The following is a 23,450-nucleotide window of genomic DNA, read 5'->3' as shown; positions in this document are numbered from 1 at the left end:
ATTCTATGCAGAAATTTAGAAATAGTGTCCTGAAGAACCCAGCTGCTCAAAAGTGTGGTCCTTACACCTGTAACTTCAGTATAACCCTGGGGCTTATTAAAAATGCAGATTCTCACACCTCTTCCTTTGACTTATTAGATCAAAAATCTCTGGGGGTGGAGTCCGGGAATCTGTGGGGTTTTTTTTTTTAATTCTTATTTTCATAAAAGGGTAGTTGATTTACAATGTTAGTTTCAGGTGTACAGCAAAAGAAATCTGTTTTACCAAGCCCTGTCTGTCCAGTGGACAGTATTGTCATTTCCCGCTGACTCTTAGGTGCAGGAGCGTGAGGAGCTCTGGTATTTCTCTCCAGCCACTCTGCCCTCTTTCAACATGTCCTAGTTGTCAAGTGGTTGCCTCTAAAATGAGTTCCTCAATAGTAGTGCAGAGACTTCATCAGCACATTAAAGAATACATACTTTATGATCAGGAATTACCATCATTGGTACCTAGGAACTTGACTTATATAAACTGTCCTTAGCAGACTCAAGCATAAAATGTAACTCACATGTAAAGGTCGTAATACGTAGGGAAAAGTCTGGAAGGATACACACCATTCAAGAAAAACTACTCCTGACACTTATTAAGGAATGTAAGGTAGGCTTTTTTCAAGGGCGCTGCTACAGTGGGAGTTTGCAGTAGGGGAGAGAGACTGGGCTCACCTCTGAAGACAACAAAACAGTGGGGATTTATATCCAAGAGCAGTAGTTAGGGCGGGTATCAGTGGGTGGGAAATGACTAAGGATGGGGTGATTCTTTGCCAAGCTGACCTAGCAGGATTCTTGTTGAAGGCAGGCTGGGATGATCAGATAATACCTGACTAACGGTGGAGGGTAAGGAATTTGATTAGATATTGAGGATGGGGGATTCTAGCTAAACCAACGTGACCACATTCTTACTAAAACTGGGCTCCTGGAGGGCACGCACAGGGACGGGGTTTAGTTAGGCTCAGAGGAGCCCGACTAAAGTTTGGTCAAGGAGAGTCACCACTACGGTGATTATCTCTGGGAAAGTTGTGCGATTGTGGAGAAGAAAAGGGAGGGGCTTTAACTGTTACCCTCTACATGTTTAAATTATACTTTCATACACGGAGAACAATTTATATCATTATATATTTTTTAAGTATTTTGGTAGAGAATTCGTTCTGATGTATTTTCACGTGGATACGTTTTTCTCAGTTTCACTAAAAGTAATACATAGTGCTGTAAGAGCCATCATCCGCGCTTGGAACGTCTGCGTGTTTTTACTCATTGAGAGTTGCATCATCTATTTTAAGAAATAATGAGCTTTTTTTCCTTCTCATTTTAGTAATGAGTTATATTTTTAGAAATAAAATTCAAATGACCAACTTTATATTAATGTCACAGGCGGTATTTTGTTGAAACCAGTTGCCTCTATTGTGTTTAATACCAGAAATACATATTTGAATGTTTGTTTCACTTATTGATGAGCTTGTTTTGATTTTGAGCATACTGGAACATCATATGAGAATCAGTGTCTTTGTTTTATTTTTCTTATCAGTGAACACATTTGTAACTACTGATTTATTATTTTAATAGGGCACCCTTATATAAATGAAAGCTTGAAAAATACAATTTATAAAAGAATTTTTCATTGCATAATTACTGGCAAACTTACTGTTAATAAACTTTTTGCAAAGTGAGATGTGAAAAAAAATGGATCAATGTGAAACAGCTACCATGTTGTGAGTGTGGTAGGAGTTCCTCTGGGACAAGTTCTTTCTGAGTTCTGAATGCCTCTGAACCGGTTCTTCAGTTCCCTTTCTCTCTACCACCACAGTCTCTTCACACAGTATCTCACCGTGGTGTCATTTGGTCTTCCTTACACACCAAGATCATTGTAAACACAACACCACTACAAACCCTAAAAATAACGTTCCATGGTAAGGCAGCCATTCACGTGTTCTAGACCCAGCGGCGCTGCCGGGTGGAGCTCTCTGTGATGACGGACGGTTCTGTTCCTGTGCTGTCCAGCATGATAGCTACTAGGCACGGAGCTGTTGAGCGCTTGAAATGTGGCGAAGGTGACCGTGAGAAACGGAATTTTTCGTGTTGTTTAATTTTAATTTCACTTTAAATGGCCACACGTGGCTCGTGGCTACCATACGGGGCAACACCGAAGGGTTTAGTGAGCGTCTCTAAGGGCTCACCTGGGAGTGTGTGGGACGCTGAAATTTTCGTCGTCATACAACATTAAAAGAAGCTTCCGGTAAAGACATTTATTTCATTCAGCCTCTCTACTTTTTTTGAAAGAAAAAAATAATCTTTTTTTTTCTTACAGATTTTGTGTGTGAAACTGTGTGGAAATCTGAAATACTATCAATCAAATCTGTATAGTACAGTGGTGCCACCTGATGGTAAGCTTTCTTATCACTGATTCCTCGGCTATTTCTGTTCTTCCAAATAAAGTGAGAGGGGTGTTTTGTGCAAAAGACTTTTCTTGCGTTGTTCTTCCCACCCCCTGCCCTCAGAGTTCAGTTCCTTCCTTTTCTGCTCCCATAAGATCTCCAGTGTCTTTTGGCAAACTCCTACCCCAAAGATCAAAGGAGTTACAGATGAATTACAAGCAGTTTCTACCATCCATCCATTTTAACCTGGGAAGACTCTAAGTAGATAATTAAAATATTAAAGTGTAATATGTGGTAATAAAATGTTATAGTATGGTGGGGAATATATGAACTAGTATAATGAAGGCACTGAATAGGAGCAATGTAAATTATTACAGGATTTCAAAGGGTTATAAATTCCATATTTAGGCATTCCTTCTAGAATCTGTATTGTAAAATTTTTTTAAGTAAGTTTTATCCATTCCTCTATTACCATCTTTTTTTTTCTAACAGAAATCACAGTTAGTTATAGACATGGTCTTCCCTTGATAACACTTACTTTGCCATCCAGAAAAGAGCGCTGTCAGTTTGTAGTGAAACCAATGTTATCAACAGTTGGTTCATTTCTTCAGGACCTACAAAATGAAGACAAAGGTATCAAAACTGCTGCCATCTTCACAGCAGGTATATATATATTTTTTCAATTTTGCCCTTTTTTCTTCTTCTGAACCTTTGTTTTGATTCTTTACTTTTCTCAAAAGTTGATTTTTAATTCACTGTATGACAAATGGTTGGCCTTCAGAGTCCTTCATTTTTCTACATCAGTAGTGTAACAAAAATAAATAAATAAGGGGTAGGGTATAGCTCAAGTGGTAAAGTGAATGCTTAGCATGCACAAGGTCCTGGGTTCAATCCCCAGTACCTCCTCTAAAAATAAATAGATAAATAAATCTAATTACCTCCCCCACTCCCTCCCCAAAAAAGTTGTCAAAAAGAATTAACTCTATTGAATAAAAAATAAATGGAATAAGTTTAATGCATGTTTTAGTTACTTATTTCATAAACTTAGCCCCAGAATTTTCCTCTGAGAAAATTTTAATGACATAGTCATTAGCATCTAGTTTTCAGCAAAATTTGGATAATTAGAAAATGAAAAATGAGTTCAGTGATTAGATAGCCAGTGAATAAATAAAATACACAAATAGTTTATTAATCTTTGTTATAAAGTGATTATGGTCTAGTGTGGTTTTTGACAGAATTAGTTCTCAGGGAAAAATATGTATATAGTTTTAATACTAACAGGTGGTTAATCACATAGACATTTAAAATTTAGGATATATTTAGGATATAGAGAAGGATATATTTAGGATAAAGGAAAGGGATAAATTGGGAGTTTAAGATTTGCAGATAGTAACTACATATAAAATAGATAAACAACAAGTTTATACTGTATAGCACAGGGAACTATATTCAATATCTTATAGTAACCTATAATGAAAAATAAAAGGAATGTATATATATGAATGACTGAAACATTATACTGTACACCAGAAATTAACACATTGTAAACTGACTACACTTAAATTTTAAAAAATTAAAAAAATAAAAAAATAAATAAGTACAATAAAATTTAGGATATTGTTTTTGTCCTCGTGGTCTGAGGACATAAAAGCAGGTCCTGTTGCCCCTAAGACAGAATAAAGAATTCTTTACTCCAGCCCAGCATCCAGAGACTACAAACACAGATAAATAAGTTTGCACTCTTCATTGGAGTATTACGTGCTTAGAATAAACTTATTTAAAAGTTAATGATTACTATTACAGTTCTGAAAAGGAAATAAAACATTCTTCTTCCCTGTCCAAGTGCAGGACCAGTTAAGGAATAGATACAGAAGTTAGAAAACTTAACATATTTATTGAACACCTAACAAATGTTGACTTGAAATAAATGGACTGCTGGGTATTTCTCCAGCAAAGATGGGTTTATTCCAGATCAGTGGAGAATTGTATTCAGGATCTGCAACCATAGCACGTGTGAAGATCGCAGGGCAAGGGAAGGAGACCGCTTTTATAGAGGGGACAGCAGTTGGGAGGACGGTAGGTAGCATGCTGGGGAAGAGGGGCCTTCCTCCTTCTGTTGGGCTTTGCTGTCCTCCCGGGCTGTGAGAGCGCCCCCTCTGGCCTCCTGACTGTGTTTAATTGAGTTTGTGTGTAATCTTTTACATTAACACATGCTGGGCACTGTTCTGGATACTAGAAGTAGAGCAAAGCACAGTAAAGTTACAAACTCCATAAGAGCAGGAGTTTTTATGTTTAAGAGGAGAAAGAAACAAGGGAAAGAAATGACATATATACTATGTTAGATGATAAGTGTTGCAGAGAAGAATAAAGCAGAGCAGTAGGGAAGGGCTGCGTGGGAGTGTGTGTGTTGGAGGGAGATGCTCACTAAGGTCGCATCTGAATACAGACCTGGGAGAGATGAGAAGAGAGGTAAATGGGAGAAGAGCTCTCCAGGCAGAGGCCCTGAGGTGGGAGCAAGTAGGAAGGGAGGGACATCAGGGAAAAGCCCTAGGTTTTGTAAAGTAGGTTATTGTAAGGATTCTGGATTTAACTGGAAGAGATGTTTCTTCCTGGTAAAACCCTGATCAGAGAATAAAGTTTTAGTTTATGAAATAAAAAAATACATTTTATGTCAAGACAAGAAAAATTTGAACTTAAAAAAATTTCTCTGCCCTTTGGCCTCCTCTGTCCCCACTGTGCATTGTGTATCTGCCTTATTCACCCAACAAACCTCCCCCAGTGGCAGGAAAACCTGCTCGGCCATAAGAGCATCAACAAGACAACTCCCTAAAAGATCTTGTAATGAGGCGTAGATCTGAATTCTGTAGACGTCATTTAATGTACAGCCCTCTGTCTCAAACTTATGTAACTGTGCCTTGGCTTCTAACAGGCTGATTAGTTCTCAGAGCTTCCTGAGACGCTCTTCCTGGGTTATAATCCTCAAATTTGGCTCAAGTAAAATTTTCCTTTTCTTTCTAAGATCGACTGATTAATTTTTTGGCAATAAGTTCTATGGCCATAATGTCCTAAAACTTCATCCATGACGTCAGGAACACTGGACGTCCCCTGGACCTTCCCTACAGGGCAGGGCCTGCCTTCCTCAACTTCTGAGAGCAGGCGGATGCACACCCAGAATCAGAAGGGCACTGAAGCAGTGCTTTCCTGGAGTATGCGCTCACCGCCTGTTGGTTAAGTGAATGAAATCAGAGAGGTTAAATATTGACGTGTACCCTGTTTATTTCTAATAAATAATCTGAGTAGCTTAGAAACATAAAACACAAAGGAAAACACTAGAAATCTTAGAGAAAAGGGGCTCTTCAGACTGAGTGAAAACACTTTATATGGAGTTTATATCAGTATCTGCCCAAGAATAGGTGAAAAATTCATCACTATCATTAGCTCTTTAAAAGTGTTTCATATCAATCTCTTGCTGTTCCCATACAGTGTGAAGGATAATGTAGTACTTCAACTGACCAATCATACTCAGGTGATTTCTTTTCATAGTACTATTTTAAGGAGCAGGTTTGAAGTCATTTAAATGTAAATTTTTAAATGACACTTGCAAAGTCAGATAAAAACGATTGGTGTGTTGCTGATTGTCTTAAAAGAGGCTCTGTGGGTGGAATTTGCCTGCATGTAATTGGGGCTTGAAAAGAGTGTTCTAAGCCTGTCACAGTTTTGCCCATAGTGTGGGCTGAATTATTTGGCAATTCCTGGGAAGATGATCTCACCCCATCTGATGAACGGGAACCCAAACAGCGAAATTCTAGGAACAGACCCAGGTGCAGACTTGACTTGCTGCCTTCTGGAACGAAAGAACTGCCAAGCGCCAGACAGGAGGCCGGCAACCAGGTTCTTCCTGACTTCACTAGCAGTGTGCCTGTTGTCATGCATATTAATGTAGCTGAAACAGCTCTGGTTACGTGTAGCCAAGCTCGTGCCAGGCCAGGCGAAAGTACCCACCCTGGGCTTTATATCACATAGTTGTATAGTATACATAGTGTGTGTATATGTAGTCTGTTCTGAAAGAACAATTATGGAGAAACCCCTACCACTGCCAGTTTTTTGCTTATTGTTCAGTGAGCTTGCTTTCTTAACACCTGGGTCATATTAAAGCTCAAAAATACAGCAACAAAAACTAGGCTATATCAGAAGCTGTGCAAAGTGCACACTGACTTTGAAATTTTCCTAGTTGTTTTTTTTTTTCCTGAAATGTTCCTAAGGTATTTGTAATTATTAGTAGAATCTCTCCTACCTCTCTCCACCTCCATAAAATACAGCACACAGAGGCATATTCACTCCGTAGGTTTAATTATGTTTGTTACTATCCCAGCCACCTACCCCCCTCACAGTTTTGCCTTTTTATCTTTCCTGAGCTGGAAAAGGAGGGAGCCCTGTGTGGTGGTGGTTTGTGGTGCTGTTTGGCTTCCAGGTTTTAGCTAACACACATCAGTCACCTCTAGTAATTAAAAATAAGAGAAAGGTAGGTTTTTAAAAATGTTACTCCTGCCTGTATGCCTTCACATCCAATCAGACATGGACTCTGGCTAAGCAGGGGGATGTCAGCAGGCTCTCTGGTTGGAACTGACAGAAGGGTCTGGTACTCAGAAGAGGGCAGGAGCTGAAGGAGGAGTGGAGTAAAGAGGTTAGCCTGGGATGGCTTGATGGGCTTTGCTGCTGACCCCCTCCCACCGCCAGCTGCCACCTCCACTGCTCCGGCCTTGCTGTGAAGAGTTCCCACCTCCCCGGAATTTGTGTGTAACTGTCTGCAGTGAGGGTCTCACCAGAGGTATCAGTCTGGATCCCAGCCCAGGTGACAGAGTGGGAGAGCGAGCACCTGCCTGTTCTCCTTGGTCTAGTGTCATGAGCAGCGGAGCAACAAGGAAAGATGCCTCCCAGTGGGAGCAGTATTGGGGACCCCCTCCCAAAGGCCAGTGTCCACTACTGTACTGTAAAGGCCTGGATTAGTAAGCATGTTTCTATATATTTCTATATTCTTACTGTTCTAAAACAAGGACATATTTTTTCATTTTCAGATGGCAGTGAAATTGCAGCTTCAACCTTGATGGAAGTTTTGCTAATGAATGATTTTAAACTTGTCATTAATAAAATAACATATGATGTGCAGTGCCCCAAGAAAGGTAAGAGACGCAGCAACTGTCTTAATACCTCCCTTTAGCCCTGGGCCTTTTTCAGGCAGCCAGCTTATCTTGAGAATCTTTTTAGCTAGCCAGATGACCAAGAGGGCTCTGAAGAACCAGAGTTTAAACTTTTCTGGCAAGGGTGTAAATAATCAGTAGAAGTTGTCTATCAGGGATTTTTTTTTTAATCTTTAGGGTTTTTTTAATTTCTTGTTGAGGGGGTAGGAAATTAGGTTTGTTTGTTTATTTTCAGAGGAGGTGCTGGGGATTGAAGCCAGGACCTCATGCATGCTAAGCATGCGCTCTTCCACTTGAGCTATACCCTCCCCTCATCAGGGATTTTAGTCTCATGTATCCTTTTTAGACAAATTTTAAGACTTCATTTTAGCATCTTGAATGCTTAATCTGACATTACTGGGTTAAGAAGAAGTGGACCTGAAAATCATGAACTCAAGTGTGCACCCTTGTATGGCTGTTAACTCTTTTGTTTCTTTTTTCTTCTTTTTTTTAAGTAGACTGCTTTCAGGGCAGTTTTAGGTTCACAGCAAGACTGAGCAGAGTACAGAGTTCCCATACGCCTGCCGCTTCCCCAAAGCCTCCCCCACTGTCAAGCACCGGGGTGGAACATTTGCTATAATCCATGACCCTACATTGACAGATCATTATCGCTCAAAGTCCACAGTTTACATTAGGTTTCGCTCTTGGTGTCGTACTTTTTATGGGTTTTGATAAACATATAATGACATATTGTTACCATTGTAGTTTCATACAGAGTACTTCCACGGCCCAAAAATCCTCTCTGCTCTGCTGCCTCATTCCTACCTACCCCTAACCTCTCCCAGTCCGTGGCTTGTTTTCTTATTTGGTTGGCATTATCTTTTGCAGAGCAGAGGTTTTTAATTTTAATGAAGTCTAGCTTATCAATTATTTCTTTCATGGATTGTGCTTTTGGTGTTGTATCTAAAAAGTCATCGCCATGTCTAAAGTCATTTTTCCTATGTTATCTTTTTTTTTTACCATTTTTTTTATTGAGTTATAGTCATTTTACAATGTTGTGTCAAATTCCAGTGTAGAGCACAATTTTTCAGTTATACATGAACATACATATATTCATTGTCACATTCTCTTTCGCTGTGAGCTACCACAAGATCCTGTATATATTTCCCTGTGCTATACAGTATAATCTTGTTTATCTGTTCTACATTTTGAAATTCCAGTCTGTCCCTTCCCACCCCCCGCCCCCTTGGCAACCACAAGTCTGTATTCTATGTCTATGAGTCTGTTTCTGTTTTGTGTTTACTCCTGTTATAAACAGTTTTATAGTTTTGCATTTTACATTTAAGTCAATGATCCATTTTGAGTTAATTTTTGTGAAGGGTGTAAAGTCTGAGTCTAGATTCCTGTTTTTGCATTTGAATGTTCAGTTCTTCCAACACCATTTGTTGAAAAGACTGTCTTTGCTGCACTATATGCCTTTGCTCCTTCGTCAAAGATCTGTCAACTGTATTTATATGGATCTATTTCTGGGCTCTCTCTTCTGTTCCATTGACCTGTCTGTCTGTTCTTTACCACACTGTCTTGACACTGTAGCTTTATAGTAAGCGTTGAAGTCGGGTGGTGTCAGTCTTCTGACTTCACTCTTCAATACTGAGTTAGCTATTCTGAGCCTTTTGATTGTCCATATAAGCTTTGGACTCAGTTTGTTGACATCCACAAAGTATTGCCGGGATCTTGATTGAGATTGTGTTGAATCTATAGATAAAGTTGGGAAGAAAAGATGTCTTGACAATATTGAGTCTTTCCATCCATGAACAAGGAAAGCTCTACTTAGTTCTTCTTTGATATCTTTTATTAGAGTTTTGTAGTTTTCCTCATAGAGATTGTGTACATATTTTGTTAGATTTATGCCTAAGTGTTTAAATTTTTTAGGTGCTAATGTAAATAGTAATGTGTTTTTAATTTCAAATTCCATTTGTTCATAGCTGGTATACAATAAAGCTATTAACTTTTATATATTAACCTTGTATCTTGCAACCTTGCTATAATTGCTTATTAGTTCCGGGAGTTGGGTTTTTTTTTTTTTTTGGTCGGTTCTTTCTGATTTTCTATATAGATGATCATGTCATCTGTAAGCAAAGACAATTTTATTTCTTCCTTTACAATATATTATCTTTTATTTCCTTTTCTTACTACATTAGCTAGGACTTGCACTATGGTTTTGAAGAGTGGTGAGAGGAGGCTCCTTTCCCTTTTCATGGTCTTAGCAGGAAAGCTTCAAGTTTCTTATCATTAAATATTATGTTAGATGTTTTTACCAAGTTGAGGAAGTTCCTCTATTCCTGGTTTGCTGATGGTTTTCATCATTTGTGGGTACTGGACTTTATCAAATGCTTTTATGCATCTACTGATAAGATCATAGGATTCTTCTCTAGCCTGTTGATGTGATGGATGGCATTAACTGATTTTCAAATGTTGAGCCAGCCATCCTGTGTAAATCCTACTTGGTCATGATGTATAATTCTTTTTATACATTATTGGGTTCAGTTTGCTAATATTTTGTTAAGGATTTTTGTATTCATACTCGAGATATTGGTCTGTAATTTTTTTTTTCTTGCAATGTTTTTCTCTGGCGTTGGTGTTCAGGTAATTCTGTTCTCATGAGCGACTTAGGAAATATTTCCTCTGCTTCTAATATTCTGGAAGAGACTGTGGAGAATTGGTATAATTTCTTCCTTAAATTTTGAGTAGGATTCACCAGTGAACCCATCTGGGCCTGGTGTTTTCCATTTTAGAAGGTTATGAATTATTGATTCAATTTTTAAAATAGATATAGGCCTATTCAGATTGTTTTTTCTTGCATGTGTTTTGACAAAGTGTACCTTTCAAAGAATTGGTCCATTTAATCTAGGTCATCAAATTTGCAGGCATAGAGTTATTCATAGTATTCCTTTAATGTCCATGGGGTCTGTCTTTCATTTCATATTAGTAATTTATCTTTTTTTTCTTAGTAAGCCTGGCTAGGGATTAATCAATTCCATTGATTTCTGTTCTAATATTTATTATTTCTTTTTGTCTGTTTACTTGGAATTTAGTTTGCTTTTCTTTTTCCAGTTTCCTAAGGTGGAAAGTCAGATTATTGATTTTAGATGTTTCTTCTTTTCTAATGTATGCATTCAGTGCTATAAATTTCTCTTCAAATGCTGTCTTTGTTGCATCCCACAAATTTTGATAAGTTATGTTTTCATTTTCATTTAATTCAAAATAGTGTTTAATCTTGATTTCTTCCTTGAACCATGTGTTATTTGGAGGTATATTGTTTAATCTCTGCAAATACTTTGGATTTTCCAGCTATCTTTTGTTATTTCCACTTTAACTTTGTCGTGGTCTGAGAGCATACATTGTATGATTTCTGTTCTTTGGCATTTATTTGGGTGGGCCTTATGGCCTAAATGAGGTCTGTCCTGGTGAATATTCCATGTGAGCTTGAGAAGAATGTGTGTCCTGCTGTTCTTGGATTGAGCTGTCTATAGACGTCAGTTCTACCCAGTTGATTGATGGTACTGTTGAGTTCAGCTATGTCCTTACTGATTTTTTTGCTGGCTGAATCTCTCCGATAGAGAGGTTTTGAAGTTTCCAACTTTACTGGATTCATTTCTTTCTCTCTACAGTTGCCTTTTATATTTTGACACTTGTTGTTAAATTATATATTGCTTAATATAAGCCTAACTGACAAGATTAGATTCCTTTACAATCTATTAAGGTAGGCTCTGGTAAAATCATTTCTCTCTCTCTTTTTTTTCCTTTTTCAGTTTTATTATGTACAATTACTACAGTGTGACTGCACATACACATTATATTGCGTGTAAATACATGTATACAGTATACATTTGTTAAGTTTACATATATGTACTAATTATTGTTTGTAAGAACAGATTAGATCTTTATAAAATCGTTTCTCTTGAGGGCAGCCTTGTTAAGAATGAAATGCCCTGGTGTATTTCAAAATGGTAGTTTTCTCCTCCCTGTACTAGAAGGACAGGGTATTTTTCTCTCGTCTTTGTTAGGAGAACCTGGTAGAACTCCTGGGGGTAAAACTCCCAAAAGAATGGGCATGTGCCCCTAAAGCTGTGTCCCACTGGATTTTTTAACTCAGAGTTGTCCACACCAAACCTCCAGTAGCTTATCAGTTACAGTTCACTGGTTCTGTGAAGGTTTCTGCTCAAGGGTTCCTGCTCTGGTAAGTTGTAATTCTCTGTACATCAGTCTCTTCGGTTTTGTGTGCAGCCGTTTGCCCTGTGACCTTGGTTTTCTCACGTATCTAAGAACAGTATTGATTTTCAGTTTGTTCAGCTTTTTACCTGTTGTTAGGATGGAGTGATGACTTCCAAGCTCCTTATATGTCAGACCAGAAACCAGAAGTCTTTTCTTTTTTAGAGAGAGTTTTCCTTTTCGTCTCAAGCTATCATTTCACTGGTTGCAATATACTTTTGGAAAGTTCTCAGCCATCATTACTTCAGGTGTCTCTTCTGTTCCTCTGTCTTCTCCATCTGGTATTCCCTTTAGGCATTTTATACCTTCTGTAACTGTTGTATAGTTCTTGGATGTTCGGTTTCTTTTTTTCCATTATTTTTTCTCTTTGCCTTGAGTTTGGCAGGTTTCTATAGACGTATCCTTAAACTCACTGATTCTTTCCTCCCCTGTGTGTTGTTTACTGATGAGCCCATCAAAGGCATTCTTCATTTCTGTTACAGTGTTTTTGGTTTCTGGCAATTCTTCTTGATTCTTTTCTAGAATTTCCATCTCTCTGTTTACATTACTCATCTGTTCATCCATATTATCTACTTTTTCCATCACAGCCTTTACCGTGTTAATCATATTTGTCTCAATTTTTTGGTCTGAATTCTAAAATCTCTGCCATTATCAGATTCTGGTTCTGATGCTTGCTTTGTTTTGTCAGACTGTTTTTTCTTGCCTTTTACCTGCCTTGTCATTTTTTGTTGAAAGGTGGACATGCTGTATTAAAAATAGAAACTGAAGCAAGTAGATCTTCAGTGTGAGCCAGGAGTCTGGCTGTTTACTGTGTGCTGTAGCTGTAGGTATCAGAGGCTTCAGTTTCTTCTAATGTCCCTGTTTTTCTCTTCCCTGCTGTGTTTGAGTTTCCCTAGAAATCTTTTCTTAAATAGAGTCTGTGTCTTGCACAGAACTGGAGCCCTATGGATGTGGTGTTAAGGTATTAGGGAGGAAAAGCATTCTGTAATCTTATGGTTAAACCTCATGGCTTTTATTGGGCCAGGATTCCTATACTTTAACCTTCAGAAAAGCTTCTTAGCCTTATTCTCCCTCCCCTATATGAGCTGGGAAGGCTAGAGGGGTCTGGAGTTGGCTAATTGTCCTTCCTCCAGGCCAAATTAAGCTCTGGTAAAGTACAGTTGGCCCTTGAACATAGGTTTGAACTGCATGGATCCACTTAACATGCTGATTTTTTTTTCAATAAACACTGCAGCACTACATGATCCACGGTTGGTTGAGTTGTTGGAACCGTGGCTAGAGGGCCAACTAGAAGGTTATATGTGGATTTTCAAGTGTGTGGTGGGCTGGTGCCCATAACACCCACATTGTTCAGGGGTCAACTGGCATTTCCTTGGTATGGATAAAGTAATGCTCAGGGCTGTTTAAAAATGGTTATATTCCTCCTCTCTCTGCTGGAAGCAGGGAGGTATTTTTCTCTGATTCTCTGACCTTCACTGTGAGAACCAGGTGGGATTCCTGGAGGTAAAACTCATGAATGTGTGGGAGTTTTTATTTCTCAAGCTAGTCAGCACTGAGCCTTCAACAATTCATCAATTATAGTTTAAGTGTTCCTGCCAGGATTGGCTCCAGAGGTTTCTCCTCCCAGTAAGCTGTGATCATAGACTACTGGGGGTGAGAGGAAGTAATACTTGAGTCTATGCCTTAATAAATAGATGATGAGATCAATAAATCAGTAAATAAGGGAAGGTCCATGTGTATAGTTAGAAAGCCAAGTACTGACTGGTAAATATGGGAGGGCTGCTATAGTTGAAAAATCATTATTTGGCAGCCAAATTCAGGCAGGAGTCATCAATACTAGGAGTAGGATTGCTGGATCATACAGTAGTCCAATTTCTAGTTTTTTGAGGAACCTCCATACTGTTTTCTATAGTGGCTGCACTGATTTACATTCCTATGAATAGTGTAAAAGGTTTCCCTTTTCTCTACATCCTTGCCAACATTTGTTATTTGTAAACTTTTTAATGACAGCCAATCTGACAACTGTGAGGTGATATGTCACTGTTTTGATTTGCATTTCTCTAATAGTGATGTTGAGCATCTTTTCATGTGTCTGATAGCCATCTGTATGTCTTCTTTGGAGAAATATCTGTTTAGATCTGCCAATTTTTTGATTGGGTTTTTTTTTTTTTAATGTTGAGTTGTATAAGCTGTTTGTATATTTTGGATATTAACTACTTGTTGGTCACATTCCTTGTATATATCTGGAAAAAACTGAAAACACTAATTTGAAAAGATATATGCACCCTAATGTTCATAGCAGCACTGTTTATGGTAGTCAAGATATGGAGGCAACCCAAGTGTCCATCAACAGATGATTGGCTTAAGAAAATATAAGATACACACATGCACAGTGGAATACTACTCAGCCATAAAAAAGAATGAATCTGCTATTTGCAGCAACATGGATGGACCTGGAGATTATGCTTAGACAGAGAAAGACAAATACTGTATGATATTATTTATATGTGGAATCTAAAAAAATAAAACAAATGAATGTATATAGCAGAATAGAAAACAGATATAGAAAACAAACCAGTGGTTACCAGTGGGGAGAAAGAAGGTAGGCGGGGCAAGATAGGCATAGGGGGTTAAGAGATACAAACTACTGTTTATAAAATAATAACAAGGCTATATTATACAGCATAGGAAATTACAGCCATTATTTTGTAATAACTTTTAATGGAGTATATGTTAAAATACTGAATCAATATGCTATACATCTGAAACTAATATAATACTGTAAATCAATATAATTCAATTTTAAAAAAATAAGGAAATGCTAACAGAAAAATGGGAGTCAGTTACAAGGACATAGGAGCCAGCTTAAGGGGGCTCCTACTAACCATATCTGGTACAGTTTGAACACCATCAGCTCCCATGTCCTTGTGACCTGCCCCCATTTTTATTTTCAGCATTTTCTTTTCTGGTATAACTAGATGGTCCAGAGTGACCTTGTACTTCAGCATTGATACCAGCCACTTCTCTGAAGATCCTTGGAAGAAAAATATTTTTAAAAATTTTAATTGTATGTTTGAACATTTTATGGAATTGTCAAAGACAGACATAGAGAAATTAAAATAAATCCATCTCAACGATTATGAATATTCTTCTATTCTTGATTCTTTTTTAAAATCAGGACAGTATTTAAACCCAAAGAGAGAAGGATGGAAGAAGTTGAGAAATATGAAAATGAATACCCATGTTAAAATAGAATTTTCGTGTCCAGTGAGTTCCTAGCACTCCGGAAGGTCTTCCACTTCCTGTTCTCTGGGCTTAGCTTTTGAGGGAGCAAGTGGAAATAAAACATTTTCAGGGCATCTCATTGTTCTACTTGACCTTCCTCTTCCAGATAAGCGCCAGTTAACTAATCTAAATGGCCTAGTCACATTAAGCAACTTCCATTCTCACTTTTTGTCAATTTCCACGTCCCTGACTCTGCTTAAGCCCCTGATGGCCTCTGTCCCTCCCTTAAAATGCCCAGCCACCTCTGCACAAATAGAAGGTGAGTTCATGCTGAACCCTCTTCCCTTGTGCAGCAGTTGCTGAATAAAGTCTACCCTTACCACTTTGACCAGTGTCTGGCTTATGCTCCACAGCCTTAGAATCCTGCCCCATCAATACCTTTTTTCTGTGTGTGCACCTTTTAAATATCAATACAGTTTTTATCAAAACAAAAAGGCTCTAACTGTTCTGCAAATCTCAAAAGCCTGGAAACTTCTCGTTTTCACCTCTTTGTGTCAGTTTTAGCCTAGAACGTAGAAGGGATTGAAGGTCATAATGAAGTCTTGAAGAAGTGGGTGGAGACAGAAGGAAGAGTAACTTCAGGACCGCTGACACAGGCTGGAAAACCACTGGGCTAACATTGACTCTGGGATCATAAACCCCCATGTCTGCCGTTGTGTGCTGCTGCCTGGGGGAAGGACCCTCTTTCCTTCCTTTCACCTTGTCCCCCCACCCCAAGTTCTCTTACAGTGGTGGGGGACAGTTATAACCCCTGGAAAGGTGTCAGTACAGCCCAATTTTATGTGGATTTATAGATCCACGGAGGTGGAAGGATGAAAGAAACCTGTAGTCAAAAGAACTCAACTCTGTGTTAAAAACTCGGAAACTGACTCTGGTCCATATGAACCTCCTTCCAGGTCTACACCTTGCTGAAAAGAACTTACACTTGAATTGCTTTTCCAACGGGTGTGATACTTTCATTTACCTGTTTGGACACCAGCTTCCCTCCCCAGTGGACCTTAAAATGACTTTTGGATAGATAGCTGGGGTGAAGGGGGAGGGATCTTAGGTTAAGTCAGGTATGAAAGTTAACCTGTAAACTAATGTGTTACCAACTAAGGTTGTAAGGTTGGATTCTGGCAGACGGATACTCCCTTTTCCTGTATTACTTTTTCTTTTAAAGAAACAGTACTAGTTATATTATAAAAGAGAACAGACAAAAACATGATGAATTTTAAACCTATTGTCTGGTTATTTGTTAATCCAGAGAGATGAATATAGTCACCTGAGACAGGAATAAAGGCCAACACCAAATGTGTCCCCCCCCCACCCTGCCCCACCCCAGGAGTTGGGCGCACCCAGGCATCCAGCCGTGGAGATTCAGATGTGGTTCCCTGGACTTACAAACCCTGGAAGAAAAAAATGTGGCCACTGCCTTGTTTCCCGTGTCTTTTCTCAGAAAAACTGAGTCGTGAGCAAACTACTGAGATGGAAAACATGAAATCCTTGGTTCACAGACTGTTCACAGCCTTGCATTTAGAAGAGTTTCAGAAAAAGAGAGAGCACCATCTACTGGAGAAAATCGACCACCTGAAGGGACAGCTGCAGACCCTTGAACAGGTTTGGAAGCGTCACAGTTGAGTCTGTTTGCAAATAACACCCAATGTTTGAGCATGCGCCACGTGAGCACTTTACTGAATGCTTTAATTATGCTCATGTTCTCCTTTAGTCCTCACAGTGAGCCTGGGAGCTTGGTATTGTTACCTTCCTCATTCTTCAGAGGATGGTAGAGGATGGTAGCTCAGTGTGAACTTGAGCCCCGGAGGTCTGACTCCTGGCTGCCACCTTTGCCTCCTCTCCATGGATCAGCCATCGTGTCCCTGACCTGAGGGGAGGGTGAGCTGGGACGCACCAGCTGGAGCGCCCACAGTCCCACTCTGCCCAGTAGAATCACAGATGGAACGTTAGCAGTGGCTTCCTAAGCTCTGAAGTTAATCAGTGGTGGAGGGGGGAAAAAAAGTGTTTTGATTTAAGGGAGAAAATGCATTTTTAAAACTGATCCCGTTGTGACTTTTCAAAATGGATAGGTATATGTATCTTTGTGTACAAACAGAAGGTTTCTGGAGATAAGAAAGTTTCGATGTGATTACCTCTAAGGGTATTTAGGGAATGCCAGAGAGAGGGGCCTTTCTATTTGGATTGTGAGCCCACATTTTAATTTTTTCTTTACTTTTTAGGAAGTTGGTGATATGTTTACTTGCATTAAAGTTTAAAAAATCTAAAAAGGTGGCCAGTGGAGTTTTCCTCCTACAGTCCTGCCAGTACCATATACCTACAACTGTGAATTGTTTCAGATTTTATCTATGTACAAACAAAAACAAATTATTGTTTTGTTCCCTAAAGGTACCTGCTATTATACACTATTCTCACCTTTTTTCACTAACAGTATATCCTGGAAAGATCTCCATATTAGTACATAGAAAGTGTTCTCATTTATAGCTGTATGATAGCTTGATGGAAAAATGTATATCCTTCTATACTATTTCAGTTTTTTCCATGAACAAGTATTACCTTTATAATTTAAAAAATGGTTTATCAATGAATTATTTTGGCAATGTGATCACTCATTAATGTATGTTTTATAAATTCTTGTTTTTTTCAGACCTATTTAATGCACTTTTGTTCCTTTTCTTTTTTTTAAAAAAAATTTTATTCCATTTTTTTGGAGTTTTTTTTTTGGGGGGGGTGGAGTAATTAGATTTATTTACTTACTTATTTAAATGGAGGTACTGGGGATTGAACCTAGGACTTCGTGCATGCTAAACACACACTCTACCACTGAGCTATACCCTCCCCTCTTTTTCTTGCTTTTTTCCCTCAAGTCAGTGCACTGTAAACTGAACAGTCATTTTTTTACCCCTCAGATGAAAGCCAAAATAGAAGATCGTTCAGAAGCCAAAACCAGCGGACTCCTGTGGGCTGGGTTAGCACTGCTGTCCGTCCAGGGCGGGGCAATGGCCTGGCTCACCTGGTGGGTGTACTCCTGGGATATCATGGAACCAGTCACCTACTTCATCACATTTGCAAATTCTATGGTCTTTTTTGCATACTTCATAGTCACTCGACAGGTGAGTAGTTTTGTTAAGGAAATGGTAAGTTATAACATCTTCTGTAAATAATTCCTGATCCAAGTCAAGTAATGAGCATTAAAACCTTTTTACTTACTGAATTACTGCTGTCTAGGGTTTTATCAGCTGTTAAATTTCGTTGTTTCCCAGAGCATGGAGATTTGTATATATAGCACAGAGAAACTATACTTAACCTCTATGGAGAAGTACATAGTACAAGTTACCAAATTCCTCCATTGAGATAAACCCATCAAACTTACATACTCTGTGCATAAATAAAATTGAATTTGTATTGCAAACCACCCAGTAACTTCAGCTCTATCTCATGATTATTTTGCCAAAAATCTCCATTTTCCTTTTCCTCTTTTCTATCCCAGTATGTGTGATTTCTCTTCCCAGCTTGCTTGCTTTTGAAAGGAGCAGCTGATCTCAAATGAGACTAAATGTTTTACTTGTGTTGCCTTATGCTCGCTCTGATGGCCACTGCAAATATTTTACCTTCCTTTACTGCCTGCCTTTGCGTTGTTGTTGCTAAGGCAAGTATCTCTCTTGCGGAGGCAATATGTTCATTTAAAACATGCTGTCACTTTTTTTTTTTTTTTTTTAGGATTATACTTACTCAGCCGTTAAGAGTAGGCAGTTTCTTCACTTTTTCCATAAGAAATCAAAGCAACAGCATTTCGACGTGGTGCGGTACAACCAGTTAAAAGAAGACCTTGCTAAGGTACCTTACTGCAAACATGACATTTTATAACTGGTCTTGTTTGGGAGCCAGAACTTAATGTCAGGGAAACGCAATCCGGGGCTCATCCCTCACTGGTTAATCTTGTCCTCGATAGCTTCTCTGGACTGTGGTTTGTTCAGTGGAACAGCTGACATGTCTGACTAATTTCCTCCAGCTTTGTTCTTGTCTTCTGTATTCTACATGTGGGTAGCTTTAAGTGTGTATGGAAATTGTCTTAAAGTTTTTAGGAGAAAGCTTTTTCTAACTGAATATAGGTTTTTAAAGAAAAAAGTCCAGTGTCAAGCTCAAGTGCAGATTTTGTAACTGTTAAGAATATAGAAGTAGAACTTTCAAAGGTGGACACATTGATAAACAATTTTAAGCTCTCTAAAGGCATTTACAAGTTTCTCCTCCTTAAAAATAGAATCAGTATGGTATTCCTCCATCTTTTCCATCTTCCAGATGCGAACACAGAGGTGCACACTGCTAGAGTAGGGAAACCAGGGTAGGAAGCCAAAAGTTGGACTCTGCAGCCTGTGCGCTTAAGAACCTCCATACAACCTGTCTCTTAGGCAAATTTTATCTCTGGCCTCCCAGTGGTCTCATTAGCTTTGTTCAGATGGTGACTTCTCAATTTTATTAGAAAAGTTTTTTGGAGGGGACGGTAGAGCACATGCTTAGCATGCAGGAGATCCTGGGTTCAAAACCCAGTACCTACATTAAAAAAAATAAAAGTAATTGATTAATTAATAACCTAATTACCCCCCCCAATTTTTTTTTAGTTACAAAAGTTTTGGTAAAAATATCCTCCATTGCTCAATGCATGATCATTCAATAGCCAGTAATCATCATGTCTTTTGTTACCTGTACCTTCTAAATGACCTATCCCTCAAATTTAAAGGAAAGATATTTCCTTTGTAGTCCAAAAATTGGAGATAAAGAGCCTTTAAAAAATATTTTTAAATTCCATATAATTACTTAGGAAAAATAAGATGCTTTTTAAAAAAGTTTAGTGGATACTCCTACATTTAAGTAGAAGGCCAAAGGAATGTTCTTCCAACTAGTTTACAGCCCTGGGCATTGAAGGTTCAGAGGAGCACCCTGTGAAGTTTTTTTTTTTTTTTAAGTAATAAAGTTGAGGAAAAACAGGAAACTGATAAATCAGAGTAGGTTTTTGTTTTTTGTTTTTGAATATGAACTGGGAAAACCACTATAAAGGCGAAAACTAACATAACAATAACCCTAAGGACATAATAGAAACCTCGAACTCATGTTTTACAAAAGGAGCCACATAAATTGTAATATTAATAGTAGGCAGTTGCCACTCATAGTTTAGATCTATGTATTGACTAAGGAGATGTTGAAGGTATAGAGTTCCTCGTGAGCAGTAATGCTCATAGGCTTGCGGTCCTTTCTGATCACTGCCTCTTTTTCTTCCTGTGGACAGGCTACAGAAGCCCTGAGACTGGTGCGCCACTCTCTCTATTTGCAGATGCCAGTAGAGGAACTCAATGAAAAGAAGTAATCTTCCATTTTTAAATGTCAGTGAATTTTTGCATTGTGTTCATTTGCAACTTAGAAACTGGAACTTTGAGTCCTGTAGTTCATGTGAATTTGACTATTTCAGTCTCTTTTGTTAATAAAAAAAAATGCTTGCAAAACACAGGTATCCTTTAATGTTCTCATTTGAGATTTTTTGGTTTGTGGATTTTCACGGCTCGTTGAGGCTGCTGCTGGAAGGAGCTTGGACGCGTCCACCAAAATCAAAGCATCTGCTGCTGCAGTTCAGCACGTGAGTTAAGATTCCTCGTAAGTGTCGTGTGTTCGTTCATTCCCATGCGAAGAAGTGGTCAGTGTGCCTGACTTCACTTTGATTCTTCGGCTTCATTTAGAATCATCTTGCCATTACTTTTTAAATTCGTAGTTGAAAATTTTTATCATTAAATATAGCTAAGATTATTATAAATTGTCACTTGAAATCATTTGTAGTCATTTGCTCTTATAGGTAGAACCATGGAGATGGCAACGCCTGTGAGTAGGGGGTTAAAGGACAGGTAAAATGTTCAACTGACGTGAAGTCCCTGTTATGACACAAAAAGAGGCATAAATGTCCCACTGACCTTAGCATAGAGTTGGCACATGTTTTGAACTGCAACTGAAATGACATAGGCAAACTGCTTCTGAGCTAGCGACCCTCAAGTTTGCTATCAGAGCCCGAACGTAACCATCTTCGGCCTCCGGTAGGTTATTAACATGCTGCTCATTTTATATATCGTATTAGTAAGAATTGAATCTTAAAAGTAATATCTATTATTCCATTAACATAACAGTCCACATGTGGGACTGCTGGACAGTGTACAGTAACTTAACACAGAAGGTACTGACAGAATCAAACTCTGCAAGTGTGTAGCCTCTACTAAGAAGTCTCTATGTTTTATGTTTTCTATTTCCTTCTCAGAATGCCATATCTATGCATGAAATACCACTTTTTGTACAAGACTGTAATGCTCACTTTGAAAAAAATGAACTGTTCTTGAAGGCTCATTTTTTTTTCAAATGTGAGTGTTCAAGTCCTATACAAAAAGTGGTAACTCATATGTAGATTTACATGACCAAGTAAAACAAGTCATCTATAAATTACACAAATAAGAATGTGAATTAGAAAAATTTAATAAAACACGAATTTCAAATATTAAAGGAAAACTAATACTTAGGATTCAAAAACCCTTAAAAAGATTAAAAAGTGTCATGTAAAAAAGTCACAAAATAAAAGTTAAATCAGCCAGATATTATGAGTAACCTTGTAATTTACTATAAAAGTCAAGTATTAGAAATGCTAATAGATTTTTAACTTATAGAAATTCCCTGAGGATTTCATTACTACATATCAAACCCCTTCACCATGTCCAATATGAACTATTTTTTTTAAAGTTCTCTCATTAAAGCTTAAAACATTTTAAATTGCTATACCATAAACTTCAACCTGGGGATACTTCTTTTTTATAAAAAGGGAAAATCTATTTTGAATACAGATACATAAAACAAAACAGCACTTATTATTTAGATTTTGGAAAGAAATGCAGCTTCTTAGTTAGCATTGAGGCAAAGCAGGGAACCTGCTTCTTTCCAATTGCATTTGGGTCTTTACAAAAGTCTACTCGGCGCTGAGAAACTTTCCTATTCACCAGTGTGAGGAGTTCTGTGAACTCTAAGGAGGAGCCAAATTTTCCCAGCATCTCACACAAATCTTGAATGTACCATGAGCCGTTCACAGTTTCCCGATGAGAATAATAACCTAAAAAAGATAGGAGAGGCCACTGAAGTTTTCTGGTTTTCAGTTACTTGGACTGAAAAACACCTTTAAAATATCTAAGTTCTCAAAAATCCTTGGAGAAGACTAAGATGTATCCAAGATATAGTTTAAAATTTTTTCTGTTGACTGTTCTCAATTGGGAAAAAGATTAATTCCATATGGTTCTATGAAAATGGGGCTAATGCTATGTAATTTCCTAAAAATTCCCAAGATAATATTAGCTAGGTAATGATTTTTGAGACTAGAAAAAAGAAAAACATAAAATTATTTAATGCAAGAGCAGAGAACAACTGTTAAAGTATTTTTCAACAGCATTTTCCATGACTGTTAACCACAATAACAGTATCACCATCAGTCATGAATATCTTCTGCGGATACTATTCAATGTAATTCGCTTTGCAGCTTTATTTAACATAGTTCTCAGGAAGGATTTTTCTACAAGGTAGTGTCCTTTTAAATATTACTCTGATCACCTGGCACAAGGAAATCCATTTTAAGCCTGAGAGCTTCACGACAAAATCACATGTCCCAACAGGAAAGACCTCATCTAAATCAAGCCAAGGTGAAACTTACAGGAACTAAGCCAAGAAAGCCAACTGTAGGTTTGTATTAAACACCCACACACCTTCTGCCACCGAGTAGCACATGAGGAAGTCAGCTCCGGCAGGCAGTGTGTACACCGAGGCCGCGTCCACCTGGGTTACGTTGGCATCCGGCACGTCTGTCTGATGATCCACAACATCCAAAGGAATGACGGGCACATCGTGCTGGTTTCCCCGACACGCCTGCGAGACAGGAGCAGAATCCCCTCCTTCATGTATCTGCTCCTCCCAGTGCTTCACGCGGGTGCGCCGTCAGAGCTACGTCAACAAGCTGTTCCACAGGCACTTCTAAAGCAATCCACTCAGGCTGACAGCAGAGCAAAGCTGACAGGTTTTTTTCCTACTTATGTTTTTTTATAGTTAATGCTTAAAAAATTAGCATTCTCAACTATACACCAAACTGTGTTGATTGAAAGGAACACTGTAGAGGGCAAAGCATCTGTGGTTTTAAAATTTCTTACGGATTACCCACACCCTAGCACCAAGAGCCACCCTTTCTTTTAAAGGCTTACATATAGTATTTGTCCGTTTCTATTTAATCAGGTAATATATTCCCAGACTGG

At 38.4% G+C, this 23,450-nt stretch overlaps 2 protein-coding genes across 10 annotated transcripts in view; one reads left to right on the top strand and one right to left on the bottom strand.

Annotated features, from left to right (window-relative positions):
• The window catches only part of MCUB (mitochondrial calcium uniporter dominant negative subunit beta), an 82,898-nt gene extending 62,261 nt beyond the window's left edge, over positions 1-20,637 (top strand). For 2 of the 6 annotated variants that reach the window (XM_072938788.1, XM_072938794.1), the window contains exons 2-8: positions 2,341-2,416; positions 3,019-3,070; positions 7,483-7,587; positions 16,466-16,740; positions 18,045-18,248; positions 18,856-18,972; positions 20,420-20,637. In XM_072938788.1, the coding sequence (XP_072794889.1) occupies positions 2,414-2,416; positions 3,019-3,070; positions 7,483-7,587; positions 16,466-16,740; positions 18,045-18,248; positions 18,856-18,972; positions 20,420-20,497 (834 nt within the window). In that variant the 5' untranslated portion in view covers positions 2,341-2,413 and the 3' untranslated portion in view covers positions 20,498-20,637. Of the gene's footprint in view, positions 1-2,340; positions 2,417-2,899; positions 3,071-7,482; positions 7,588-16,465; positions 16,741-18,044; positions 18,249-18,855; positions 18,973-20,419 lie in introns of all 6 variants that reach the window. The other 4 variants (XM_072938763.1, XM_072938768.1, XM_072938775.1 and 1 more) reach the window with 4 other exon arrangements.
• A 989-nt stretch (positions 20,638-21,626) lies between these two features.
• PLA2G12A (phospholipase A2 group XIIA) overlaps positions 21,627-23,450 on the bottom strand; it is a 36,566-nt gene continuing 34,742 nt past the window's right edge. For all 4 annotated transcript variants that reach the window (XM_072938734.1, XM_072938739.1, XM_006212052.3 and 1 more), the window contains 2 exons: positions 22,911-23,070; positions 21,627-22,267 (listed from right to left, as the gene is read on the bottom strand). In XM_072938734.1, coding sequence (XP_072794835.1) covers positions 22,029-22,267; positions 22,911-23,070 — 399 coding nt within the window. In that variant the 3' untranslated portion in view covers positions 21,627-22,028. The remainder of the gene's footprint in view (positions 22,268-22,910; positions 23,071-23,450) is intronic.

The sequence above is a fragment of the Vicugna pacos genome, chromosome 2 (genome assembly GCF_048564905.1).
Source record: "Vicugna pacos chromosome 2, VicPac4, whole genome shotgun sequence".
NCBI classification, from domain to species: Eukaryota; Metazoa; Chordata; class Mammalia; order Artiodactyla; family Camelidae; genus Vicugna; species Vicugna pacos.
Note: the sequence above shows the minus strand (reverse complement) of the source record. Positions and strands in the feature narration are given on the sequence as shown.